Source organism: Chiloscyllium punctatum, chromosome 31 (genome assembly GCF_047496795.1).
Source record: "Chiloscyllium punctatum isolate Juve2018m chromosome 31, sChiPun1.3, whole genome shotgun sequence".
In the NCBI taxonomy this organism is placed as follows: Eukaryota; Metazoa; Chordata; class Chondrichthyes; order Orectolobiformes; family Hemiscylliidae; genus Chiloscyllium; species Chiloscyllium punctatum.
The window spans coordinates 76461116-76484372 of NC_092769.1; the positions used below are offsets into that span (position 1 = coordinate 76461116).

The 23257-nt window shown below is 45.1% G+C and overlaps 1 protein-coding gene across 1 annotated transcript; it reads right to left on the reverse strand.

Moving 5' to 3' along the window:
- Positions 1–686: 686 nt before the first annotated feature.
- On the reverse strand, positions 687–8912 carry LOC140457126 (cofilin-2-like). The gene is made up of 4 exons (XM_072551152.1): positions 8672–8912; positions 3277–3587; positions 2129–2205; positions 687–1567 (listed from the first exon to the last, which is right to left on the reverse strand). The coding sequence occupies exons 1-4, from the start codon at positions 8672–8674 to the stop codon at positions 1455–1457; spliced, it is 504 nt and encodes a 167-aa protein (XP_072407253.1). The 5' UTR covers positions 8675–8912; the 3' UTR covers positions 687–1454.
- Positions 8913–23257: the final 14345 nt, after the last annotated feature.

Sequence of the window (23257 nt, forward strand, 5' to 3'; positions counted from 1 at the left end):
GTGAGATTGCAGAGCTTGGATGTGCTCACTATACAAACTTAATGAAGGAGGTTATGCTTTAGTATGGGGGAAGATTTCTTTAGAACTACAGGTAGGTGGTTTCTACATGTAAATGTTAATTCAATTATAGTTGTAGAGGCTAGGCTCTTATCTACTGATTTTATTTGTGCACATTAGTATTCTAACAGGACCTATAAGTGGCAGTATGTAGACCTGGTGGTTCAAAGAGACTTCTTTTGCCTGGTTTTGAAACTTCTAGCAGGAAGAGGCTATGAAGTTCTATATACAAATTTTTTTTAAAAAGTCAGTGAGCAACATTGGAAAGTGACAGTTAGCCAGACCAATTTCGCCATTGGCAAAGTTTGTGTAAAGACAGCAGCTATGGTATAGGGCAGGCAGCCTTAAGGTGGTGTTTCCCATCAATTTGTAATGGCTGATTAGCAGCACTTAATATCTGCTCTGGACTCCTCTAGAAATGATTCTAGAGGTTCTACCAGGAAACACTGCCAGACAACAGTTGTTGAGATTACCCTGGCCCACTAGAAAACAGTTAGGTATTTCAGCTTGTGCCCTTTATCAGACAGGGTTCCCATTTCTCATCCACTGCCCTCAAAACCCTCTAAAGGAGAAAGCTCCTTACCTCAGAAGTAAAAGATCCCTCAAGCACAAGATACAACAAGACAGGATTTTTATACTAAGTTTATTTTAAAGGATTAACAATGTTGCTTCCACATTAGTCAGGCCCCAAAATCCCTCCCAACACTTAACCAGCTGCAAAACACAATGATTCAGACTTGGTCATCCTTGCCACCCCACCCCAAAAACAATGTTGGTCATGATTGTGCAGTGTTGGGATTGAGTCGTCAGCCCTTACCAGAGGAGAAATTTTGTTAGAAGTCCAGGAATGCTTACAAAAAAAGTGGGGAAATGATACATGGAATGAACTGCAGTCAAAGGACAATCAAACCAGAATTATTCAGAAGCTGAAAGTCATCTGGGTTTTGGGGGTGGGTACAGACTTGCAAAAATTGAGACAAAAGGGTAATCAATTCACATTCGCATGATTAATGGTCTAAAAAATGTCTACGTCTTAAGCCAAGAGGTACACCTACAACTTGCCAGTCAAATCTCCCAACTACTGGAATTAAGATCACGTTGCATGGAATGATTGCAACAAGTTAATATTCAGGCATTGTGGTGGGTTTTCTCCCCTGCCTGACTGGTTCCATTGCAATCAGGCCTGGCCTTGAGAAAACAATTTTGGCAGCAAGTCTCTCTACAGCCCTTCCTAGCCTGATTAACAGTACTTGGATTTTTTTTGTCCCAGAACTTTCTAGTTAGGTCCCAATTACAAACAGGTTAAAGCAAGAGTCAGATGGGAAGATACATAAACTGAAGGTACTCTGCAAGCATAAAACCCACAGCATGTGACACGCATGGAAGCTGGACTGACACTAGATGACTCTCTGCGATTCAAGTGCAATAACGCCTGATCCCAGCTTTGCTGCCAGTTCACTGCGGTCTGAGAAGTCCTCAATTGCAGACACCTGCCACTCATGCTTCACTCCTGCAACAAAAACAGATCAGTTTGAGAACATGCTGCACAATATTAAAATAATACTCTGTATCCATTCAAGCCTGTGAGAAGCTAAGTGCATAGGCCCAGGTGAGATGTATCTCAGGGTGCCAAGGAAGGAGAGGAGAGACTAGGGAGGCACTGACATTCATTGTCACGGATGAACGTTTGATTAATGTGGAGATGGGCTGTAAAAACTCCACCATTCGAAGCACACAATCACAGGTGGATGCAGGTCCAACCTAGAAACTGCAGCTCGTGGTTCAGATCACACCAGGGTGTTCAGAAGCCTCCATTTCACCATTTTGTGGTTAAGTGAAAGATTGGAAACCTTGCAGAATGTTAACACTCCATTCAATAGTTGGCACACCCCTCCCCCTCAGATACAGATACAGGAAATGTACAGACACCTATAGATATTCCATGCAGGAGGCGATTTATTCCCTTGTCTTTGCAGTGTCCCTCCAAGTGAGAAAAATGACAGACACAGACCTCAAGACTTCAATATTAGAGGACAGCATGTTAAAATCTCTGCAAGGCAGAAAGCCATACCACATAGCTTTTTCTTCAAAGCATCCTTGGAGCTAGCAAAAATCATTTTGCGATTAATAGGTGCATCATCAGGAGCCCTGTTGGAAAATCAAAATTATAATGGTGAATGTCTTTAATAATAAAAAGGATCCTGCACCATCCTTCCTCCCACTTTTCATACAAGGGCACACACGTGCAGTCATTGTTAATGCCAGAGTTGCAATGTTATGGAGGAGGGCACCAGACTGAACACATTCCACCCTCCCTCATGATATTCAGACCTCAACCACTTCCCATGGGTGCAAGCAAGTTCCCTGTCATCGTCTCCCTAGGAGAAGGAGTTGCTTTTGAATTGCTGAAAAGCTGGTGACTGTCTTACTGATAACCTTTAGTTTCTGCCCCCACCCCCCCCCAAAACCTATCAGCTTTTCCCTTCTAAAATCTCTCACGTACAATGACCCCCACTTTGCCAATAATTCATACTCCAGTTGAAGCCATCAGAACAAAAACAGCCTTAGGATTCACCACCACTATTCAAATCAGGATGGTGGGGAGGCATGAAGTTTCAGATTCTAGGTTAGGTTTGTCGATGGGCTGAACAAAAACACAGTCTCCAAAAATGAACCTGAAGCATGCCAGCCTGTACAGCAAGCACCTATCGAGAGTCAGACAGCACAGAAACAGACTCTTTCAGCCCAACTGGTCCATGCTGAACATAATCTCAAACTAAACTAGCCCCACCTGCCTGCTCCTGGCCCATATCCCTCAACCTTTCCCAAACATGTACAGAACATCAGTTATCCCAAAAAGACAGGCAGGGAAGTATTTGGCTCAGATAACTGATCATAAGCAAAGGAAGCCATACAGGACCTGGAGATCTTGTTCAAATAATCTGAAATTCAGATAACCGATGTTTGGATAACCAAGATTGTTCTGTACTTCTCCAAATATCTTTGGAATGTTGCAACTGTACCCACATCCATTTCCTCAATTAATTCCACATGCAAACCAGCCTGTATTAAAAACTTGCCTCACGTCTTTTTAAAACCTGTCCTCACCTTGAAATGCCCCACCCTAAGGAATACCCCTCATTTCATAAAATTCTCTCAGGTCACCTCAAATTCCTACAATAGTCCAGGCTCTCTTTATAAGAATGAATTAGAACTCACCAATGGATGAAAATTATCTCTTCCTTCTTTGTTTCTTTGGTCTCGAAGGAGGCATCATAAAGGATATAACGGCAATCTTTAAGTGGAAGCATTTTAACAATAGTTTCAAGAGCGTCAGAAACAACTCCTTCTAAGCAATCTCCAACTGTGATCTGCCTGTCATTATCCACAATTATGTTCTCTTTCTTGTCATTCAATGTAAGGAAGACAGCCTTCTTCCTCCTCTTGGTCTCCTCCTGGGTGCAGGATTTGCGTACTTTCATGTCCTGGAAAGTGGTGATGACTTCATCAGAGACTGCTACACCCGATGCCTGGAAAGACAAGTGCATGCGTTTCCTCAGGTTTCAGATCACCCAACTGTCACTGGCTGGGCTACCCAGCACTTGGTGCCTATCCCCCAGTTGCATCTGAACCCACTGTCTCATTTGGGCATTTCAGAAGACAGTAAAGTAGTGCACACTGCTTTGGGTCTGGAGTCACACGTTGGGCAGACCAGACCGGGTTGGTAGATGTGGTTCCTGAAAAGACCATTAGGAACCAGCCTTTAATTGAATGCTGATTTACTAATACAACTACTTTACCACCATGTGTTAGCAGAGGTAAAAAGCTTCACTAACCCAGCATCTCTGAACAGGATAATGATAACTGGAATGATTAACAGGCTGAGTCATCTATCTGCTACAGAAAATGGTGATGCAGAAAAGGTTCACTGAAAGTGAATAGAAGATGTTGCCTTTCCTCTCAGCAATTATCCTGTGAAGGACCCTCAGCAATATTTCATTCTAAATGCTGAAAGCATCAGCCCAACCATTTCAGCCTAGTGAGTTTCTCTGAGCTGTAAGGATTATAGCCTCCTTAAATAAAGGAAAAGTGCACTTGCCTATTTTATACCCCATGTCTTTGCAATAAAGGCAGACTTCTCTCCTCACTGTCAAGCACATGCTAACATTTGTTTTGCAAACTTAATTATGTTTAGGTTAACACCACAAAGCAGAGATTCCCTGCAGAACCCCAATGGAAGCAGCTTCTCAGTCACAAACACCAACCACTTACCTGTGGGGAGCACTTTCCTATCAATCAGACTTGTTACATTCCTCTGGATCCCACGATTCTTGTTTTTATTAAAGCAGCCATTACAAAATCCACATAGACCAAGTTAATCAAACATGGTGCTCCTCAAATTCACCACCGTGGAATACTGTGCCTGCCTTTCCTCAAATCATTGAGAAACAAAGTAGCCAAGACCTAAGCATTCAGACTTAGCCTCAAACCTAATGACTGGTTTCTCCCCACAGTTTGTCAGTTAAACAGCTTTCAACTCTAGTCTGTATATTCTCCCATTCTCATGTGAATGAGTTTTGTTCATCAAAATCTTGATACTTATTGAATACTTCCTGAAAATCCAAATACCCAGCACTCACTGGATCCCATTATGTGGCCATTTAAATAAATTCACAAGGGAATACCACACATCTTTGCCTTTCATAAATCCATGCCGAATTCTCCCCAGCATCATAACTTTAATCATACATTTTAGCAAATAACTGATGCTAGGAGAACAGGTCTTTAGCTCCCAATTTGGTCTCTCCCTCATAGGAGGTTACATTTGGCATCTTTCAAACTCCAGGAACCATCCCATTTCAAAACAAGGACAAGGGTTGGGGTACATGAATAGGAAGGGTTTAGTGGGATTATGGGCCATATGCTGGCAAATGGGACCAGATTATTGGTCTCTTCCCACTACACCACCAAGAGAATAGGTCTTTTGAGATTCTGTTTCAAAACAAGGCAATTAGCAGCTCATCTTGCCTATGCAGAGGCTTCTCTTATCTTGGTCACTGCATTCATTGACTGGGTCAGAATTCAGCAACCCACCCCTCTAACAGCATTGTGGGTGGCTCAAGCAGCAGCTCACCATGAAGGTAATTAGGGATTAATGGCAACCATTGCCTCTATCACTACAGCATCCCCATCCTGATGTGGATCCAGCACCACTTCAGGAATCCATGACAAGAATAAGCATATGATGCTGAAAAAGCACAGCCAGTCAGGTAGCATCTGAGGAGGGTGGGGCCGATAGGTGGGAAGGAAGATGGACAGTTCAAGAGGGCAGTACAGAGTTGGAACTGGGAAAAGTTAGTGGGGGGAGAAGATTAGGAAACTGGTCAACACCAACTCCCCCTCCCACTCTGTCACGGATATGCAAGTCCTGGATCTCCTCCACTACAGGTCCTAGCCACTCGACATCTGGGAGGAAGAACACCTCAGCTTCTGCCTTGGGACCCTCCAATCTCCCCAACCTTATCCCAGATCCAGCCTTCCAACTCAACACTATCCCCCCCCTTTTGACTTTTCCTTCTTCCCTCCCACCCTTTCTGACCTATCACTTTCCCAGCTTCTGTTCTCTTAGGGCCCCCCTGCTTCACAACCACCTGTTGGGACTACAGGCTGGTGTAGTCTTGTTTTCAGCTTCAGCAGACCGTACACGTTCCACTTTCCCCTGCAGGCACAGCAGCAGCTCAGGAATGCAGCACTCTCCTGGATGCAAGCTGGAGGCTTGGAACTTCGATCAACAAGTGGAAACATGATTGAACAAATTGATTCAGCTCACAGCTGGGATCAGCCAAAGGGAGGCAGGAAGACAGAGGTGGAAATTTCTGGCGTGTTATTGCATTCACCAGTACAGGCACAGATTGTCATATCATTATTACAGGAAGGCTGTGATCACGCTGGAGATGGTGTAGATGAGATTTATACAGGACTAGATCATTTCAGCAATGAAGGAAGAGTGGATGGCTTGATTATTCTCTTTGGTACAGAAGGATCAAAGGAGAGTTGAGGGAGCAATGTTCTGGTTTGGAACTCAGACTGAATTCAAGGAAAGCAGTTTTGGATGCCTGATGGATGCCCATCAAGAGCCCTCCACTGAGGAAAATTGCCAACTAAATGAGCACAGCTTGATAATTCCTGTTCACTTTAGCCAGTTGCACTGTTTCCAAGACAGCACAGACTAAAAGGCAGATAACAGGTTTCATTACCCACTCTCCCAACCCAGACACTGGCATAAGTAAACTGCAACAGAGACCGACTGCAAGGCCAGTAAATGGGGAACTGGCTTCAAGCAGGTCAAACCCAACAATGAATACATCTCACTTGGCAACTCAGTGCTTTAAGAATGACCTTATTAGGCAAAGTATTTGACACTTCAGCTGAAGTTTCAATTTCACTGCATTTCAGAACTCATGATTCACAGACAAACTTTGATTTTTCCAACAACAGTGCAGACACCCTGACTGTGCTAGTCAAACCTCTACAAAGTATTCAGTAGGTAACTTCTGTTTTTTTTAAAAGAAACTAATCAAGTGACTAAGTGCCTTTGCAGAACTGAAGGGAAACAGCACTTTCACAAGAGTGAATGTGGGTTATTTCCACTGAAGGTTTTTAAAAAGTTAGATTCTTGCCTAATCAGACCTGACCCCACATTAAACAAGCAGCTCTGACAACGGGGAAAGGGTGAGGCCAGTACCGCACAACAGGAAATGCTTGCAATGACAAAAAATCTCTAGCTACCAATACCCTGCTTACTCACCATCCCCATGTAGACACCTCCCACTCCCCTCGGCTCTAACATTCAGGCCAGAATTTCTCTCAAAAAAGTGGCCAATTCAGAGACTGAACCCATTTGTAGATACCCCGCCAACTCTTCAACACACCTCTACATAAACAAAAAAAAAGAAGAGGGCAGCAAATCCAGGAGGAGGATGTGGATCATCAAGTCAGCCTGCTACACTGGAAACCGAGCAGATGCTCAAAACAAAAAAAACTCCACTTTAATCAAAGGCACTGCCTATGATCACGGGACTCTGCTGCACCCTAGATACTGCCATAGGAAAACATTAACCTCTATTCACCTCCACACCCTTACCACATTGTGTGCCCACAAACCCTAATCCACTAGACTGCACAGAGATGAGCACAATCCACTACTCTCTCTCTCCCCAACCCCCCCAAGCCATTTTAAAACTAGTCATGTCCCACCACCATCCCCAATGACAAAAGTCTCCAAACACAGATCCTGCAAGCATCAGACGATTGAATTTGTTAGCTGGGAACTTTATTTTTTTGGGGGGGGGGGGGGGGGTTGGAATAGGAAACCAACTGGCTACGAGAAAGTGAGGACTGCAGATGCTGGGGATCAGAGCTTAAAAAATGTGTTGCTGGAAAAGAGCAGGTCAGGCAGCATCCAAGGAGAAGGAGAATCGACGTTTCGGGCATGAGCCCTTCTTCAGCAATGAGAGTTCCTGAAGAAGGGCTCATGCCCGAAACGTCGACTCTCCCTTCTCCTTGGATGCTGCCTGACCTGCTGCGCTTTTCCAGCAACACATTTTTTTAAAACCAACTGGCCACGCCAAATTCCCAGAGATACATCTGGGCAGCTCTTAATACAAGAGCGGAGGAGAAGAGTCGAGGTCTCACTGAGGTGAGCTCAAAGCCCCTCCTAAACTGAAACCCAACTCCTCGAAGCAGTCACAAAATGTCGTTTTCCTCTTTTTAAAAGGAAGGCGAGTGCAACTAAATGCTGCGGGAGGGCGCACTGCAATTCTGCAGGCTGAGCCCAGACCTTGCAAAAACAAACAAACTGGGGAGAGAATAAAGCTACAGATGTTAAAATACATGCATTTTTCTGCAAAAAAAAACAAAGCAATGTTTTGCATACTCTCATCAGCCCAAGGACACTGGAATGATCGCTAGACGGTCTAAACATGCCCAGAGGTAACGGGATCCAGAGAGAGAAAAAATCAGGACTTTTCAACCAGGGTGGGGCGGGCAGACCCAAGAGCAAAAAAAAAGATACACGTAACAAAAATAATAACCCGACCGACCATTCCAGACAATGCAAAACCCCGGGGGAGGGAGGGACGTCAACCTAGAGATTTAACGGACAAGGTTTGCTGGTTGGGGGAAGGAGCGGAGTTGGGGCGAGGGCCCGCCCGCACTGAAAACAAACCAACGCAGCCGCCCAACACCACCCCCCCCCCCCCAACCCAGCACATTAAACACCCGGCGTTCCGATTGGACGGAGGGGGGGGGGGGGGGCTCGTGCCCCACGGGGTCTCCCCGCAGTCGGCGGCAGGGGTCCAGTCGGGTATAAAAAGCCACCCCCTCGGGGCTCAGCCCTCAGCCGCCCCACGCGAAAGGCGGGAAGGGGCTGGGGGGGGGGAGGGGAGGGGAAGAAGAAAGGCCGCTCCGAAAAAAAAATGGAAGATTATTTTTGTTTTAATCTCCCTCGCGGGGTTTTCGCCTGGGAGAGGAGACGAACAAAGGCTGAAAAATTTTCTTCGTCTTAAAAAAAAAACCACCCACAAATAAAAAAAAACCCTGTCTTCCTCCTCACCATTTTCTTTTATACCGCGGCTCGCTTTCGACGGGTTTTCGTGTCCCTCTGCAGCCGCTCGACTAGCGGTTGGTGGGGGGAGGGGTGAGGGGAGGAAGGAAGGAAGAAAGAAAAAAGGCGAAGGGAGGAACGTAACGGACGCGACTCCTCTGCAGACAACGGACCCGGCGCTCCGGAAGGCTGCTCCGCACGGTCTGACAACGACAAGAAATAAAACGGGAGAGAAAGCCTTGCCGCGCCTTCCACTCCGCCTTTATAAGGCGGGAAACAGCCCAACGCCGGCTGTCTGCGCATGTGCAGGAGTGGGGGGGGCGGGGCCTCTCCTCAGGCTCCGACCGTTATTTATCGCCTCCCCCAGCCCCACACTCCCAATTCCGTATCAGCGCCACTTTTATTACTATTATTATTATTAATAATAATATCACTTTTATCAACTGGATTTGTTTCTTTCTGAAAAGAAAATGAATTATGGTGTTTCCCACCCCGGTGTTCTCCGCACGGGACTACATCTCCCGGCAGGCAGCGGGGCGCTCAATATAGATATAAGCCCGAAGTCCGCCCCCGCCCTGGTCCACTGCGCAAGCGCCGGTACTCCCTCCAGCCGCTGAGTGCGGGTGAAAGGTCGCTGCTCCGGCACGTCATGGACGCTGGGAAAGCGAGTCTTCTGGATGGGTCGCTGCCGTTGGTTTGGATGGGCCGCCGAACTACAGCTCCCAGGGTGCACCGGCTGGGAAAGGCGGGGTTACCAGCCGAACGAAGGAGAAGAAGACGACGACGACGAGGAGGAGGAGTTGGCGTCCATGTTTTTTTTCCCCCGATATCTTTGTTTTATTTTTCGGAATCCGTTATCTTGCTGCGAAATAACGGCGGTGGCTGCTCGGGCGGGTCTGAAGGGGGGATTGAATCGTCGAATTCGGGAGTGGAGGAAAGGCGATGTTTTTAAATTTACCTCAGGATTGTGGGGTGATAGGGTTGTAGTGAAGGTAGCCAATGGCTGCCTTTGGAGAAGAGCTTCTGGCCATATATGGCCAAGAGCTCGCAATTGGGATGGCGTGAGCCCAAAATGAACCTGTTACTTCCTTATTAGGCAATCATGCATAGCCATATTTTATTATATATATCTCTCTAACTATACGAACTCTGCTGTGCAGGGGAACACTAGCTTTTCTGAAAATTTTTGCTTCATGTTGATGTCACCCAGCTGCATTTTATGATTATTATCCATATTTCCAACCTTTCACTCTGCATGCACCTGCTAGCTACCCTCTATATTCGTCACATCTATCCGCTCAGAGGTTACATCCTTTTATCTGCATTCTGATCAAGGAAGTGTTATGAAGGCAGGAGGCTGTTCAGCCCATCGTGCCTGTACCAGCTCTGGAAACCATTGCTAACTGCTGATATCCTGCTGCTTCCTGCCAGTACCCTTGCCGGCCCGTCTCTGTTCGAATAATCATCCAGCGCCTTCTCTCGAATGCCTCAATCGATCCTGCCCTTCACTCCACATCCAGGCAGTCTGTTCCAAAGCCTAACTGTTCGCTGTGTGCAAAGTATTTATGGGTCATAGAGATGTAGATCATGGAAACAGACCCTTCGGTCCAACCCGTCCATGCTGACCAGATATCCCAACCTAATCTAATCCCACCTGCCAGCACCCGGCCCATATCCCTCCAAACCCTTCCTATTCATATACCCATCCAATTGCCTTTTAAATGTTGCAATTGTACCCACTTCCACCACTTCCTCTGGTAGCTTATTCCATATACATACCACCGTCTGTGTGAAAAAGTTGCCCCTTGGGTCTCTTTTATATGTTCCTTCTTTCACCCTAAACCTGTGCCCTCTAGTTTTGGACTCCCTGACCCCAGTGAAAATACTTTGTCTATTTATCCTATCCATGCCCCTCAATTTTGTAAACCTCTATACGGTCACCCCTCAGCCTCCGGTGCTCCAGGGAAAAAAGCCCCAGCCTGTTCAGCCTCTCCCTATAGCTCAGATCCTCCAACCCTGGCAACATCCTTGTAAATCTTTTCTGAACCCTTTCAAGTTTCACAACATCTTTCCGATAGGAAGGAGACCAGAACTGCATGCAACATTGCAACTGTTGCCTAACCAATGTCCTGTACAGCCGCAACATGACCTCCTAACTCCTGTACTCAATACTCTGACCAATAAAGGAAAGCATACCAAACGCCTTCTTCACTATCCTATCTACCTGCGACTCCATTTTCAAGGAGCTGTGAACCTGCACTCCAAGGGGTCTTTGTTCAGCAACATTCCCTAGGACCTTACCATTAAGTGTATAAGTCCTACTAAAATTTGCTTTCCCAAAATGCAGCACCTCACATTTATCTGATTTAAACTCCATCTGCCACTTCTCAGCCCAACAGCCCATCTGGTCCAGATCCTGTTATAATCTGAGGTAACCCTCTTCACTGTCCACTACACCTCGAATTTTGGTGTCATCTGCAAACTTACTAACTATATCTCTTATGCTCACACCAAATCATTTATGTAAATGACAAAAAGTAGAGGTCCCAGCACCTATGCTCCACTGGTCACAGGCCTCCAGTCTGAAAAACAACCCTCCACCACCACTCTGTCTTCTACCTTTAAATTTGTTTTCCCTCTCCATGCATTTGCTTCTTTAGCAAATCAATTTAAATCTGGGACCTCTGATTGTCAATCTGTTTACAGACAGGAACAATTTGTCTATGCAGATTCCAGAAGATTTTTGAAACCTATTTTCTTTCATCCCTTTGTTCCTTGCATTGTTGCTGGAGATAGTGCTAAAATAATCTGCATCTATTTTTCTTCTTTGTGAGGAGGGATTGTACAAATCATGTATGTTTTTCCTACGATTTAGGAGATTTAAGGGAGAATCATAGAATCCCTAAAATGTGGAAGCTGGCCATTCAGCCCGTTGAGTCCATGCTAAACCTCCAAAGAGCATCCCACCCAGATCTGCACATTATCCCGAAAGCCCTGTATTTCCCAAGACTAATCCACCTAGCCTATATATCCCTGGAAAGCGTAGGTAATTTAGCATAGGCAAAGGGTCCTTTTGCCCAAACGTCTAATTTCCTACTCCTCGGATGCTGCCTGACCTGCTGTGCTTTTCCAGCACCACTCTAATCTCTGGAAATTTAGCATAACTAGTCCTCCTAACCTGCACGTTTTTGGATTATGGGAGGAAACCAGAGCACCCGGAGGAAACCCACGCAGACACAGGGAGAACATGTCGCTCAAGGCTGGAATTGAAGCTGGCTCCCCAGCGCTGAGAGACAGTAGTGCCCATTGAGCTATTGTGCCGTTCCGCTCTGATCTAAGTCATCAAGATATAAACCAGAAATGACAGGGTAGATAAAGGTAAACTATTTTCACTGTTTGGGGACTCTACTACAAGGGGAAAACAAAAAAAAACTGAAAGAACTGTGGATGCTGGAAATTAGAATCAAAAACAGGAATTGCTGAAAAAATACCCAGCAGGTCTGGCAGCATTTGGAGAGAATTCAGAGTTAACCTTGCCCACCTCCAACACTGTCCCTCCACCTGGAGCCCTTCCTCTGGCCTTTTATCTGTATTCAACCTGCTCATCAAAAATTAGCGTTGTGACACTGGTCCACCTCAATTTGTCTGCCTTCCTGCCCGTACCCATTCCAACCTATCTCCCTCTGAACTGAATGCACTCCGTCCTCTCAGATCCAACCCTGACTTTGTAATCAAGCCTACTGACAAGTGGTGCTGTTGTCTGGTGTATGAACTTCTATGTTATGGAGGCTGAGCGCCAACTCAGCTGCTTCCCTCCCTAGTCTGGAATTGGAACAGTTTATGTATTTTGCTTCCAATTTCTACACTGCGCTTACCTTCACCTCGTCCATCTCTGGTTCCTCTTCCCATCCTCAATATCTCTGTTTCCATTTCTCAAGATAGGCTGGTGACCAAAATCCTTTACATACCCATCGACTTGACTAGACAGCCTCAAAACCTGCTTCCTATAAAGATTGTATTCCATTCTCCTACTTCCTGTGTCTCCATTGCAGCTATTCTGACGTACCAGCGTTGACAAGGGGGCCTCTGAAATGGCCACCTTCCTCCTCAACTGAGGATTCTCCAGCACCGTATTAACAGGGCCTTCAGTTGGGCCTGACCCATCTCTGTCACTTCAGGCCACACCCCTCCCTTACTTCCCACAACAAAGACAGGGTCCCTTTCTCCTCTCACCAGCATTCACATCCATAGGATCATTAGTTGCCATTTCCGCCACCAGACACACAGTCCCCTCTCTTCTGTCCCTTGTCAATGTTTTGCAGGGACCGTTTTCTCTAGGGCACATTGCTCCACTCTTCCTTTGCTCCCAACACATCCCACAGCTTCACGAAACCTTGTGGCCTGGCCAACATCTCTGTCTCAGGCTTGCTGCAGTGCTCCAGTGAAACTCCATGCAAGTTGGAAGAACAGCACCTCAGTGACCTTTATCCACTCCTTTGTCCAACTGGTTTGCTGTCTCTTTGGGCTCTCTCCACCCATTGTTAACAATCCCCCTCCCCCCACCTTCTGTGGAATAAAACATCCTTCTCCTAGCTACCATCAGCTCTGAAGAAGGGTTATTGAACCTGAAATCTTAACTCTGATTTCTCTCCACTGATGCTGGGACTAGACTGAGTTGTAAGAAGAGGCTGGATAGGCTGGGGGCTATTTTCCCTGGAGCGGGGAGGCTGATGGGTGACCTTATAGAGGTTTATGAGGGGCAGAGGTATGCCTTTTCCGCAGGGTAGGGGAATCCAAAATGAGAGGGCATAGGTTGAATGTGAGAGGGGGAAGATTTTAAAAAGATCTGAGGGGCAACATTTTCACACAGAGGATGATGTTAATATGGAACAAACTGCCAGAGGAAGTGCTAGAGGTGGATACAATTACAATATCTGAAAGATATTTGGACAGGTCCCTGAATAGGAAAGGTTTAGAGGGATGTGGACCAAATGCAGGCAAATGGGACTAGTTCACTTTGGGAAACCTGTTCGGCATGGATGAATTGGACTAAAGGGTCTGTTTCTATGCTGTAAAATAAATATCCCCATTAGCTCTTGATTCTCTGCATAGATACTGCCCATGATGCTGTTGTGCTAATGGTGGTGTTGTGGTAACGGTGGTGCAAGGTAATGTGGCTGGACTAGTAATCCAAAGGCCCAGAACATTACTCTGAAGACAATCCCACTCCAGCTGGTGGAGTTTAAAATTCAGCGTAGTAATAAATTCAAAGCGAATCACCAGTGCTGGTGACCACAGAGCCATCGTCATTTGTTGTAAGAACCCATTGGGTTCATTGATCAGTTTATGGGGAGTAAATCTGCCATCCTTACAGGTCCAGACTAAACATGACACCAGACCCACAACAATGTAAACTATCCAGTGAGCTGGGCTGAGTGAGACACTCCGTTCAAGGAGTGATTTGAGGTGACCAGAGATGCCAACTTCCCTTGGAAAATAATAAAGAAAACCTTGCTGAATATTTCCAGCAGCTTTTGATTTTCTGACATATTTCCAGCATCTGCTTGTGTTTTGCCTTTGCTCCTCATTTCTATTTCCCATGGACTGCAGCTTATTCCAAATCTCTGCTGCCTGTCGTAACTTGCACAAAATATTCCTGTGTTAAATTGAGTTTATAAATTTAAAATTCTGATCCTTGTTAGCAAATTCCTTCCATGGCTGTCCCTCTTGCCTCCACCTCACCACCGCCAGCCCTTACCCCCTCTCCCTATTTTTCTAACCTCTCCAGCCCCTACACCCCTTCCAATTTTTGTCGCACCTTCTTGCCCCTTACCTGTCCCTATATCCGTAACCTCCTCCAACCCCTACACCTCTCCTCTATCTTTTTAAACTCCTCCAGCCCTTGCATCTTCCCTATCTATGTAACCCCTTACACCCCCTCCCTATCTCTGTAACCTCCTGCAGCCCCTACATCTCTCCCCATCTGTGTTACCTCCTCTGGCCCCTACACCCCCTCCCTATCTCTGTCACTTCCTGTAGCCCCTGCATCCCTCCCTCTTTCTGTAAGCTCCTCCAGCCCTACAACCTTTGAGTATAACCCTGTTCCCATCATTCTGCAATTGTCAACTGTGCCCTGAGCTGCTTGAGGCTCCAAGCCCAGGAATTCCCTCCTGAGCCCTTTCCACCTCTGTCTCTCCTTTAAAACACACCTTAAAATGTTTGTCTATTTAATCAACTGAGATATCCCTGTGCAAAACGGGATCAAACATTGCTTTATAAAGCTTGTGTGAACAACCCTGAGACAATGAGGTCACAGATTTGTTGTACCACAGAGGAATTGGCAGGCATTGCACTTTGGTAACACAAACAAGGGCAGGACTTATGCAATTAAAAGTAGGGCTTCGGGTAGTGTTGTAGAACACAGACCTACAGGTTCAGGTACATTGTTCTTTCAAGTTACATCACGTGTTGATAGGGTGCTTAAGAAGGCATTTAGCATACTGGCCTTCATTGTTCAGACCTTTCAGTAACGAAGTTGGAACATTGGCATACATCCTTTGGAGTACTGCATCCACTTCTGTTTCTTCTGTTAGAGGAAGGATGTTATTAAGGTGGAGAGGGTTTAAAAGAGATTTACCAGGAGTTTGCCAGAACTGGAGGGTTTGAGTTATATGGAGAGGCTGGATAGGCTGAGACTTTTTTTCACCGGAGCTTAGGAGTTAAGGGGTGACCTTATTAGAAGTTTATAAAATCATGAGGGGTATAGATAAGGTGAATGGCAGGTGTCTGTTCCCTAGGGTGGGGAATTTCAAGATGAAGAGGCACAGTTTTAGGGTGAAAGAAGAAAAGTTTTAAAAAGATATAAGGGCAATTTTTTTTACACAGTGGTTCTTGTGTGGATTGAAATTCCAGAGGAAGTGGTGGATGCAGTTATACTTAAAAGACACTTGGATAAGTACATGAATAAGAAATGTTTAGCAGGATATGGCCAAGTGCAGGCAGGTGGGACTAATTTACTTTGGGATGATGGAGGTGTTGTGGATCTGGCCAAACCCACTCAAAACATTTCAAGAAGGTAGCCCAGACCCTAACTTTGCTAGTTGTTTTAAGCAGGTGTAACACAGATATTCCAGGAGAGAATCCGCTGGTTAAACCACTCCGTTTTAAATAAAACAGAATTTATTTACAAGATTCCTGAATGAAACAAACAACAAAAAACACAATACCCAATAACTTCATTTCTGAAACCCCAACTGATCATTCCAACTTAATGATGCTGTTCCAAATACTTGCAACAGTCCCCATAAACACTCCTTGGAACAAAAGGTAAAATCAAACACAAGTCCTTACAGGAGAGAAGTCAGAGTGAGTACCAGCCTGGACCTACTTCTTTGGGTCCAGGAGCCTTTTTCCACACTACTGCTTTTAAAAAAAAACCAAACAAGAGAAAAGCCGAGCTGGGAGAACTGGCTACACCCCTTTCATTGTACAAGTGTTTGTTTTTAAACTTGAAAGCCTTCTCCCTGAGACAGTATCTGTTAGCTATAAACAAATTGGCTCTAAAACCCTTCACCTCCAGACTTTTCGGAGTCTGTGTCGTTTATGATCTCTCTGAAAGAAAGCCAAGGACTGCATAGCCTTGTTAAATGAGCAGCTTTGTCTCAGTCAGCATGAATTAGTTGGACGAAAGGTGTGTTTCTGTGCTGTATGACTCTAGGTAGGCCATACACCCTATCAGGTTGATACCAGTTAAATATGTGTTTATATAAATAGCAATTAGGGTGAAAGGATGCTCGCATAGAGCATATTGATCCAATGTGTGCAGGATGGTTTCTTGACACAGTACATACATTAGCCAACAAGGGGCGAGGCCACGTTGGATTTGGTACTGGGTAATAAACCTGGCCAGGAGGTAGATGAGCACTTTGGTGCTACGTTATGTTTACTTTAGCGATGGAAAGGGATAGGTATATAATGCAGAGGAAGAGTTATTGCTGGGGGAAAAGCAATTATGATATAATTAGGCGATATTTAGGATACGTAGGATGGGGATGAAAACTGCAGGGGTGGGCACAATTGAAATGTGGAGTTTATTCAAGGAACAGCTACTGCATGTCCTCTAAGTATTTATCGGTCAGGCAGCGAGGAAGTTGTTGAGCGATGGAGCCGTGGTTTACTAAACAAGTTGAATCTCTCTTCAAGAGGAAGAAGAAGGCATATAATAGGATGAGACATGAAGACTCAGGCCACTTGAGAGTTACAAGTTAGCCAGGAAAGACCGAAAGAGAGAGATTAGAAGAGCCGAGAGGACATATGAGAAGTCATTGGCAGATAGGAAAACCTGAAAGATTTCTATAGGGTATCAGGAGTAAAAGAATGACTGGAGAAAGATTAGGGCCAATCAAGGATAATAAAGGGAAGTTGTGCGTTAAGTCAGAGGAGATAGGGGAAGCACTAAATAAATATTTTTCATCTTTATTCACACTGGCTATTAGACTAGTTGGGATTGCGATTCTGGAAAGTGTGAACATAGATAAGTCCCCTGGGCCGGATGAGATTTATCCTCTGATTCTCTGGGACGTCAGGGAGGAGATTGCAGAGCCTTTGGCTTTGATCTTTATGCTGTCATTGTCTACAGGACTAGTGCCAGAAGACTGGAGGATAGCAAATGTTATCCCCTTTTTCAAGAAGGGGAGAAGAGACAACCCTGGTAATTATAGACCAGTGAGCCTTACTTCAGTTTTAGGTAAAGGTTATAAGAGATAGGATTTATAATCATCTAAAGAGGAATAAGTGGATTCGGGATAGTCAACGTGGTTTGTGAAGGGTAGGTGGTGCCTCACTAACCTTATTGAGTTCTATGAGAAGGCGACCAAACAGATAGATGAGGGTAAAGCGGTTGATGTATATGGGCTCCAGTAAGGTGTTTGATAAGGTTCCCCATGGTAGGCTATTGCACAAAACACGGAGGCATGAGATTGAGGGTAATTTAGTGGTTTGGATCAGAAATTGGCTAGCTGAAAGAAGACAGAGGGTGGTGTTTGATGGGAAATATTCATCCTGGAGTTCAATTACTAGTGGTATACCACAAGGATGTGTTTTGGGGCCACTTTTATTTGTAATGTTTATAAATGACCTAGGTGAGGGCATAGAAGGTTAGGTTAGCAAATTTGTGGATGACACTAAGTTCGGTGGGGTTGTGGATAGTGCTGAAGGATGTTGTAGGATACAAAGAGATGTGGATAAGCTGCAGAGCTGGGCTGAGAGGTGGCAAATGGAATTTAATGTGGAAAAGTGTGAGGTGATTCACTTTGGAAGGAGCAACAGGAATAAAGAGTACTGGGCTAATGGTAAGGTTCTTGGTAGTGTAGACGAGCAGAGAGATCTCAATGTCCATGGACATAGATCCCTAAAAGTTGCCACCCAGGTTGATAGGGTTGTTAAGAAGGCATACGGTGTGTTAGCTTTTATTGGTAGAGGGATTGAGTTTTGGAGCCACAAGGTCATGCTGCAGCTGTACAAAACTCTGGTGTGGCCGCACTTGGAGAATTGCGTACAGTTCTGGTCACCACATTATAGGAAGGATATGGAAGCTTTGGAAAGGGTTCTGAGGAGATTTACTAGGACATTACCTGGTATGGAGGGAAGGTCTTATGAGGAAAGGCTGAGGGTCTTGAAACTGTTTTAATTAGAGAGAATAAGGTTAATAGGTGACTTAATTGAGACATATCAGATAATCATAGTGTTAAATAGAGTGGACAGTGAGAGCCTTTTTCTTCAGGTGGTGATGGCTAGCACGAGGGAGCAGAGCTTTAAATAGAGGGGTGATAGATATAGGACAGATGTCACAGGTAGGTTCTTTACTCCGAGAGTAGTTAGGTGTGTGGAACACATTGCCTTCAAAAGTAGTGGACTTGCCAACGTTAAGGGCATTTAAATGGTCATTGCTTAAACATACGGATGAAGATGGAACAGTGTAGGAGAGATGGGCTTCAGATTGGTTCCAAAGGTCGGCGCAACATCAAGGGCTGAAGGGCCGGTATTGCACTATAATGTTCTATGTCCTGTATAGAGCATAAGAGCCTCAAGAGCCCCAATGGAACTATGATTTCTCTGTGGTGCTGACAGGAAATGAATGCTTGGGTCAACAACCCCATGGATTGAGATTCTAAAGTTCAACTCTTGCAGCTCTGCTACACTTCCTTAATTGGCAAACTGATAACTTGTCACATCTTGGGTGATAGTGCAGTATCAAGATGTGAAAAACATCACTGCAGGTGCAGTGACTCGTGACTTCTCAGTTTCAACCCACTGTGTGACTCAGCCTTTCAAAATATGATACGGAGTTCTAGTGTTTCTCATAATCTCCCTGCCTGCAGCTTATGGAAGTATATTATTCAGTATTGAGAATGAGAGGTGTAAGATCCTGAGAATGTTTCCTCCCATGGGGGAGAATAAAACCAGAAGACGTAGTGTCAGAAGGAAGTGTCCCACTGAAGATGGAGTTGAGAAGGAATGTTTTTCTCTCAAGGTTATGAATCCGAGCAGCAGATACTGGGTCATTGTATTTATTTAAAATGTTAACTTAGATTTTTGATTGAGGTTGATGAGTGAATGAAAGACAAGAAAGTGGAGTTGAGATCACAGATCAGCCAGGGTGAGGCATGCTTAAAGATCCAAATGGCCTCATCGAGTCATACAGCATAGAAACACACCCTTTGGTCCAACCATTCCGTGCTGAACATAATCCCAAACTAAATAAGTCCCATCTACCTGCTCCTGGCTCATATCTCTCCAAACCTTTTCTACTCCGAGAGGGTGCAGAATGTTCTCACGGGGAAGAGGGGCCAGCTGGAGGTCATTGTCCACATTGGAACCAACGACATTGGAAGGGAAAAGGTTGAGATTCTGAAGGGAGATTACAGAGAGTTAGGCAGAAATTTAAAAAGGACATCCTCAAGGATAGTAATATCTGGATTACTCCCATTGCTACGAGCTAGTGAGGACAGGAATAGGAGGATAGAGCAGATGAATGCATGGCTGAGGAGCTGGTGTATGGGGGAAGGATTCACATTTTTGGATCATTGGAATCTGTTTTGAGGTAGACGTGACCTGTACAAGAAGGACGGATTGCACCTAAGTTGGAAGGGGACTAATATACTGGCAGGGAAATTTGCGAGTACTGTTTGGGAGGATTTAAACTAGTAAGGTGGGGGGGGTGGGACTCAGGGAGATAGTGAGGAAAGAGATCGATCTGAGACTGATACAGCTGAGAACAGAAGTGAGTCAAACAGGCAGGGACAAGGTAGGACTAATAAATTAAACTGCATTTATTTCAATGCAAGGGGCCTAACAGGGAAGGCAGATGAACTCAGGGCATGGTTAGGAACATGGGACTGGGATATCATAGCAATTATGGAAACATGGCTCAGGAATGGGCAGGACTGGCAGCTTAATGTTCCAGGATACAAATGGTACAGGAAGGATAGAAAGGGAGGCAAGAGAGGAGGGGGAGTGGCATTTGTGATAAGGGATAGCATTACAGCTATGCTGAGGGAGGATATTCCCAGAAATACATCCAGGGAAGTTATTTGGGTGGAATTGAGAAATGAGAAAGGGATGATCACCTTATTGAGATTATATTATGGACACCCCAATAGTCATAGGGAAATTGAGAAACTAACTTGTAAGGAGATCTCAGCTATCTGTAAGAATAATAGGGTAGTTATGGTCGGGGATTTTAACTTTCCAAACATCGACTGAGACTGCCATAGTGTTAAAGGTTTAGATGGAGAGGAATTTCCTAAACGTATACAAGACAATTTTCTGATTTAGTATGTGGATGTACCTACTAGAGAAGTTGCAAAGCTTGACCTACTCTTGGGAAATAAGGCAGGGCAGGTGACTGAGGTGTCAGTGGGGGAGCACTTTGGGGCCAGCGACCGTAATTCTATTCATTTTAAAATAGTGATGGAAAAGGATAGACCAGATCTAAAAGTTGAAGTTCTAAATTGGAGAAAGGCCAATTTTAACGGTATTAGGCAAGAACTTTTGAAACCTGATTGGAGGCAGATGTTCACAGGTAAAGGGACGGCTGGAAAATGGGAAGCCTTCAGAAATGAGATAACAAGAATCCAGAGAAAGTATATTCCTGTCAGGGTGAAAGGGAAGGCTGGTAGGTATAGGGAATGCTGGATGACTAAAGAAATTGAGGGTTTGGTTAAGAAAAAGAAGGAAGCATATGTCAGGTATAGACAGGAGAGATCGAGTGAATCCTTAGAGTATAAAGAAAGTAGGAGTATACTGAAGAGGGAAATCAGGAGGGCAAAACGGGGACATGAGATAGCGTTAGCAAATACAATTAGGGAGAATCCAAAGGGTTTTTACAAATATATTAAGGACAAAAGGGTAACTAGGGAGAGAATAGGGCCCCTCAAAGATCAGCAAGGCGGCCTTTGTGTGGAACCACAGGAGATGGGGGGGGGGGGAGATACTAAATGAATATTTTGCTGTGGAAAAGGGTATGGAAGATATAGACTCTAGGGAAATAGATGGTGACATCTTGCAAAATGTCCAGATTACAGAGGAGGAAGTGCTGAATGCTTTGAAACGGCTAAAGGTGGATAAATCCCCAGGACCTGATCAGGTGTACCCGAGAACTCTGTGGGAAGCTAGAGAAGTGATTGCTGGGCCTCTTGCTGAGATATTTGTATCATCGATAGTCACAGGTGAGGTGTCGGAAGACTGGAGGTTGGCAAACGTGGTGCCACTGTTTAAGAAGGGCAGTAAAGACAAGCCAGGGAACTATAGGCCAGTGAGCCTGACCTCGGTGGTAGGCAAGTTGTTGGAGGGAATCCTGAGGGACATGATGTACATGTATTTTGAAAGGCAAGGACTGATTAGGGATAGTCAACATGGCTTTGTGCGTGGGAAATAATGTCTCTCAAACTTGATTGAGTTGTTTGAAGAAGTAACAAAGGGGATTGATGAGGGCAGAGCAGTAGATGTGATATATATGGACTTCAGTAAGCCGTTCGACAAGGTTCCCCATGGTAGACTGATTAACAAGGTTAGATCTCATGGAATACAGGGAGAACTAGCTGTTGGGATACCAAACTGGCTCAAAGGTAGAAGACAGAGGGTGGTGGTGGGGGTTTGTTTTTCAGACTGGAGGCCTGTGACCAGTTGAGTGCCACAAGGATCGGTGCTGGGCCCTCTACTTTTTGTCATTTACATAAATGATTTGGATGCGAGCATAAGAGGTACAGTTAGTAAGTTTGCAGATGACACCAAAATTGGAAGTGTAGTGGACAGCAAAGAGGGTTACCTCAGATTACAACAGGATCTGGACCAGATGGGCCAATGGGCTGAGAAGTGGCAGATGGAGTTTAATTCAGATAAATGTGAGGTGCTGCATTTTGGGAAATCAAATCTGAGCAGGACTTATACACTTAATGGTAAGGTCCGAGGGAGTGTTGCTGAACAAAGAGACTTTGGAGTGCAGGTTCATAGTTCCTTGAAAGTGGAGTCGCAGGTCGATAGGATAGTGAAGAAGGTGTTTGGTATGCTTTCCTTTATTGGTCAGAGTATTGAGTACAGGAGTTGGGAGGTCATGTTGTGGCTGTACAGGACATTGGTTAGGCCGCTGTTGGAATATTGTGTGCAATTCTGGTCTCCTTCCAATCGGAAAGATGTTGTGAAACTTGAAAGGGTTCAGAAACTATTTACAAGGATGTTGCCAGGTTGGGAGGATCTGAGCTACAGGGAGAGGCTGAACAGGCTGGGGCTGTTTTCCCTGGAGCGTCGGAGGCTGAGGGGTGACCTTAGAGGTTTACTCTATATTGAGGGGCATGGATAGGATAAATAGACAAAGCCTTTTCCCTGTGGTCGGAGAGTCCAGAACTAGAGGGCATAGGTTTAGGGTGAGAGGGGAAGGATAAAAGAGACCTACGGGGCAACTTTTTTAATGCAGCGGGTGGTAAGTGTATGGAATGAGTTGCCAGAGGATGTGGTGGAGGCTGGTACAATTGCAACATTTAAGAGGCATTTAGATGGGGATATGAATAGGAAGGGTTTGGGGGGATATGGGCTGGGTGCTGGCAGGTGGGACTAGATTGGGATATCTGGGTCAGCATGGACGGGTTGGACTGAAGGGTCTGCTTCCATGCTGTACATCTCTATGACTCTATACTCGTGTACTTATCCAAATATCTTTTAAATGTCATAACTATACTCACATCCAACACTCCTTCAGGAAGTTCATTCCACATGTGAACCCCGCTCTGTGTAAAACATTTGCCCCTCATGTCTTTTTTTTTTTAAAATCTCTCTCCTCTCACCTTAAAATTGTGTCCCCTTGTCTTGAAATCACCCATCCTAGGGAAAAGACAACTACAATTGACTCTTATCAATATACTTCATGATTTTGTAAACTTCTATAAGGTCACCTGTCAACCTCCTGCACTCCAGTGAAAAAAATCCCAGCCTATCCAACCTCTCTTTATAACTCAAATCTTCCATGCCAGGCAACATTGCGCAAAATCTCTTCTGAACCCACTTCAGCTTTCTATACCTTTCCTGTAACTGGGTGACCAG

Bases quoted from the DNA above. Each gene is read 5' to 3' on its own strand.
- LOC140457126 (XM_072551152.1), bottom strand. The intron at 2,206-3,276 runs GTGAGTTCTAAT...ATTTTCCAACAG, and splicing joins GAGATAATTTTCATCCATTG to GGCTCCTGATGATGCACCTA. The intron at 1,568-2,128 runs GTATGGCTTTCT...TTTTTGTTGCAG, and splicing joins TTTGAAGAAAAAGCTATGTG to GAGTGAAGCATGAGTGGCAG.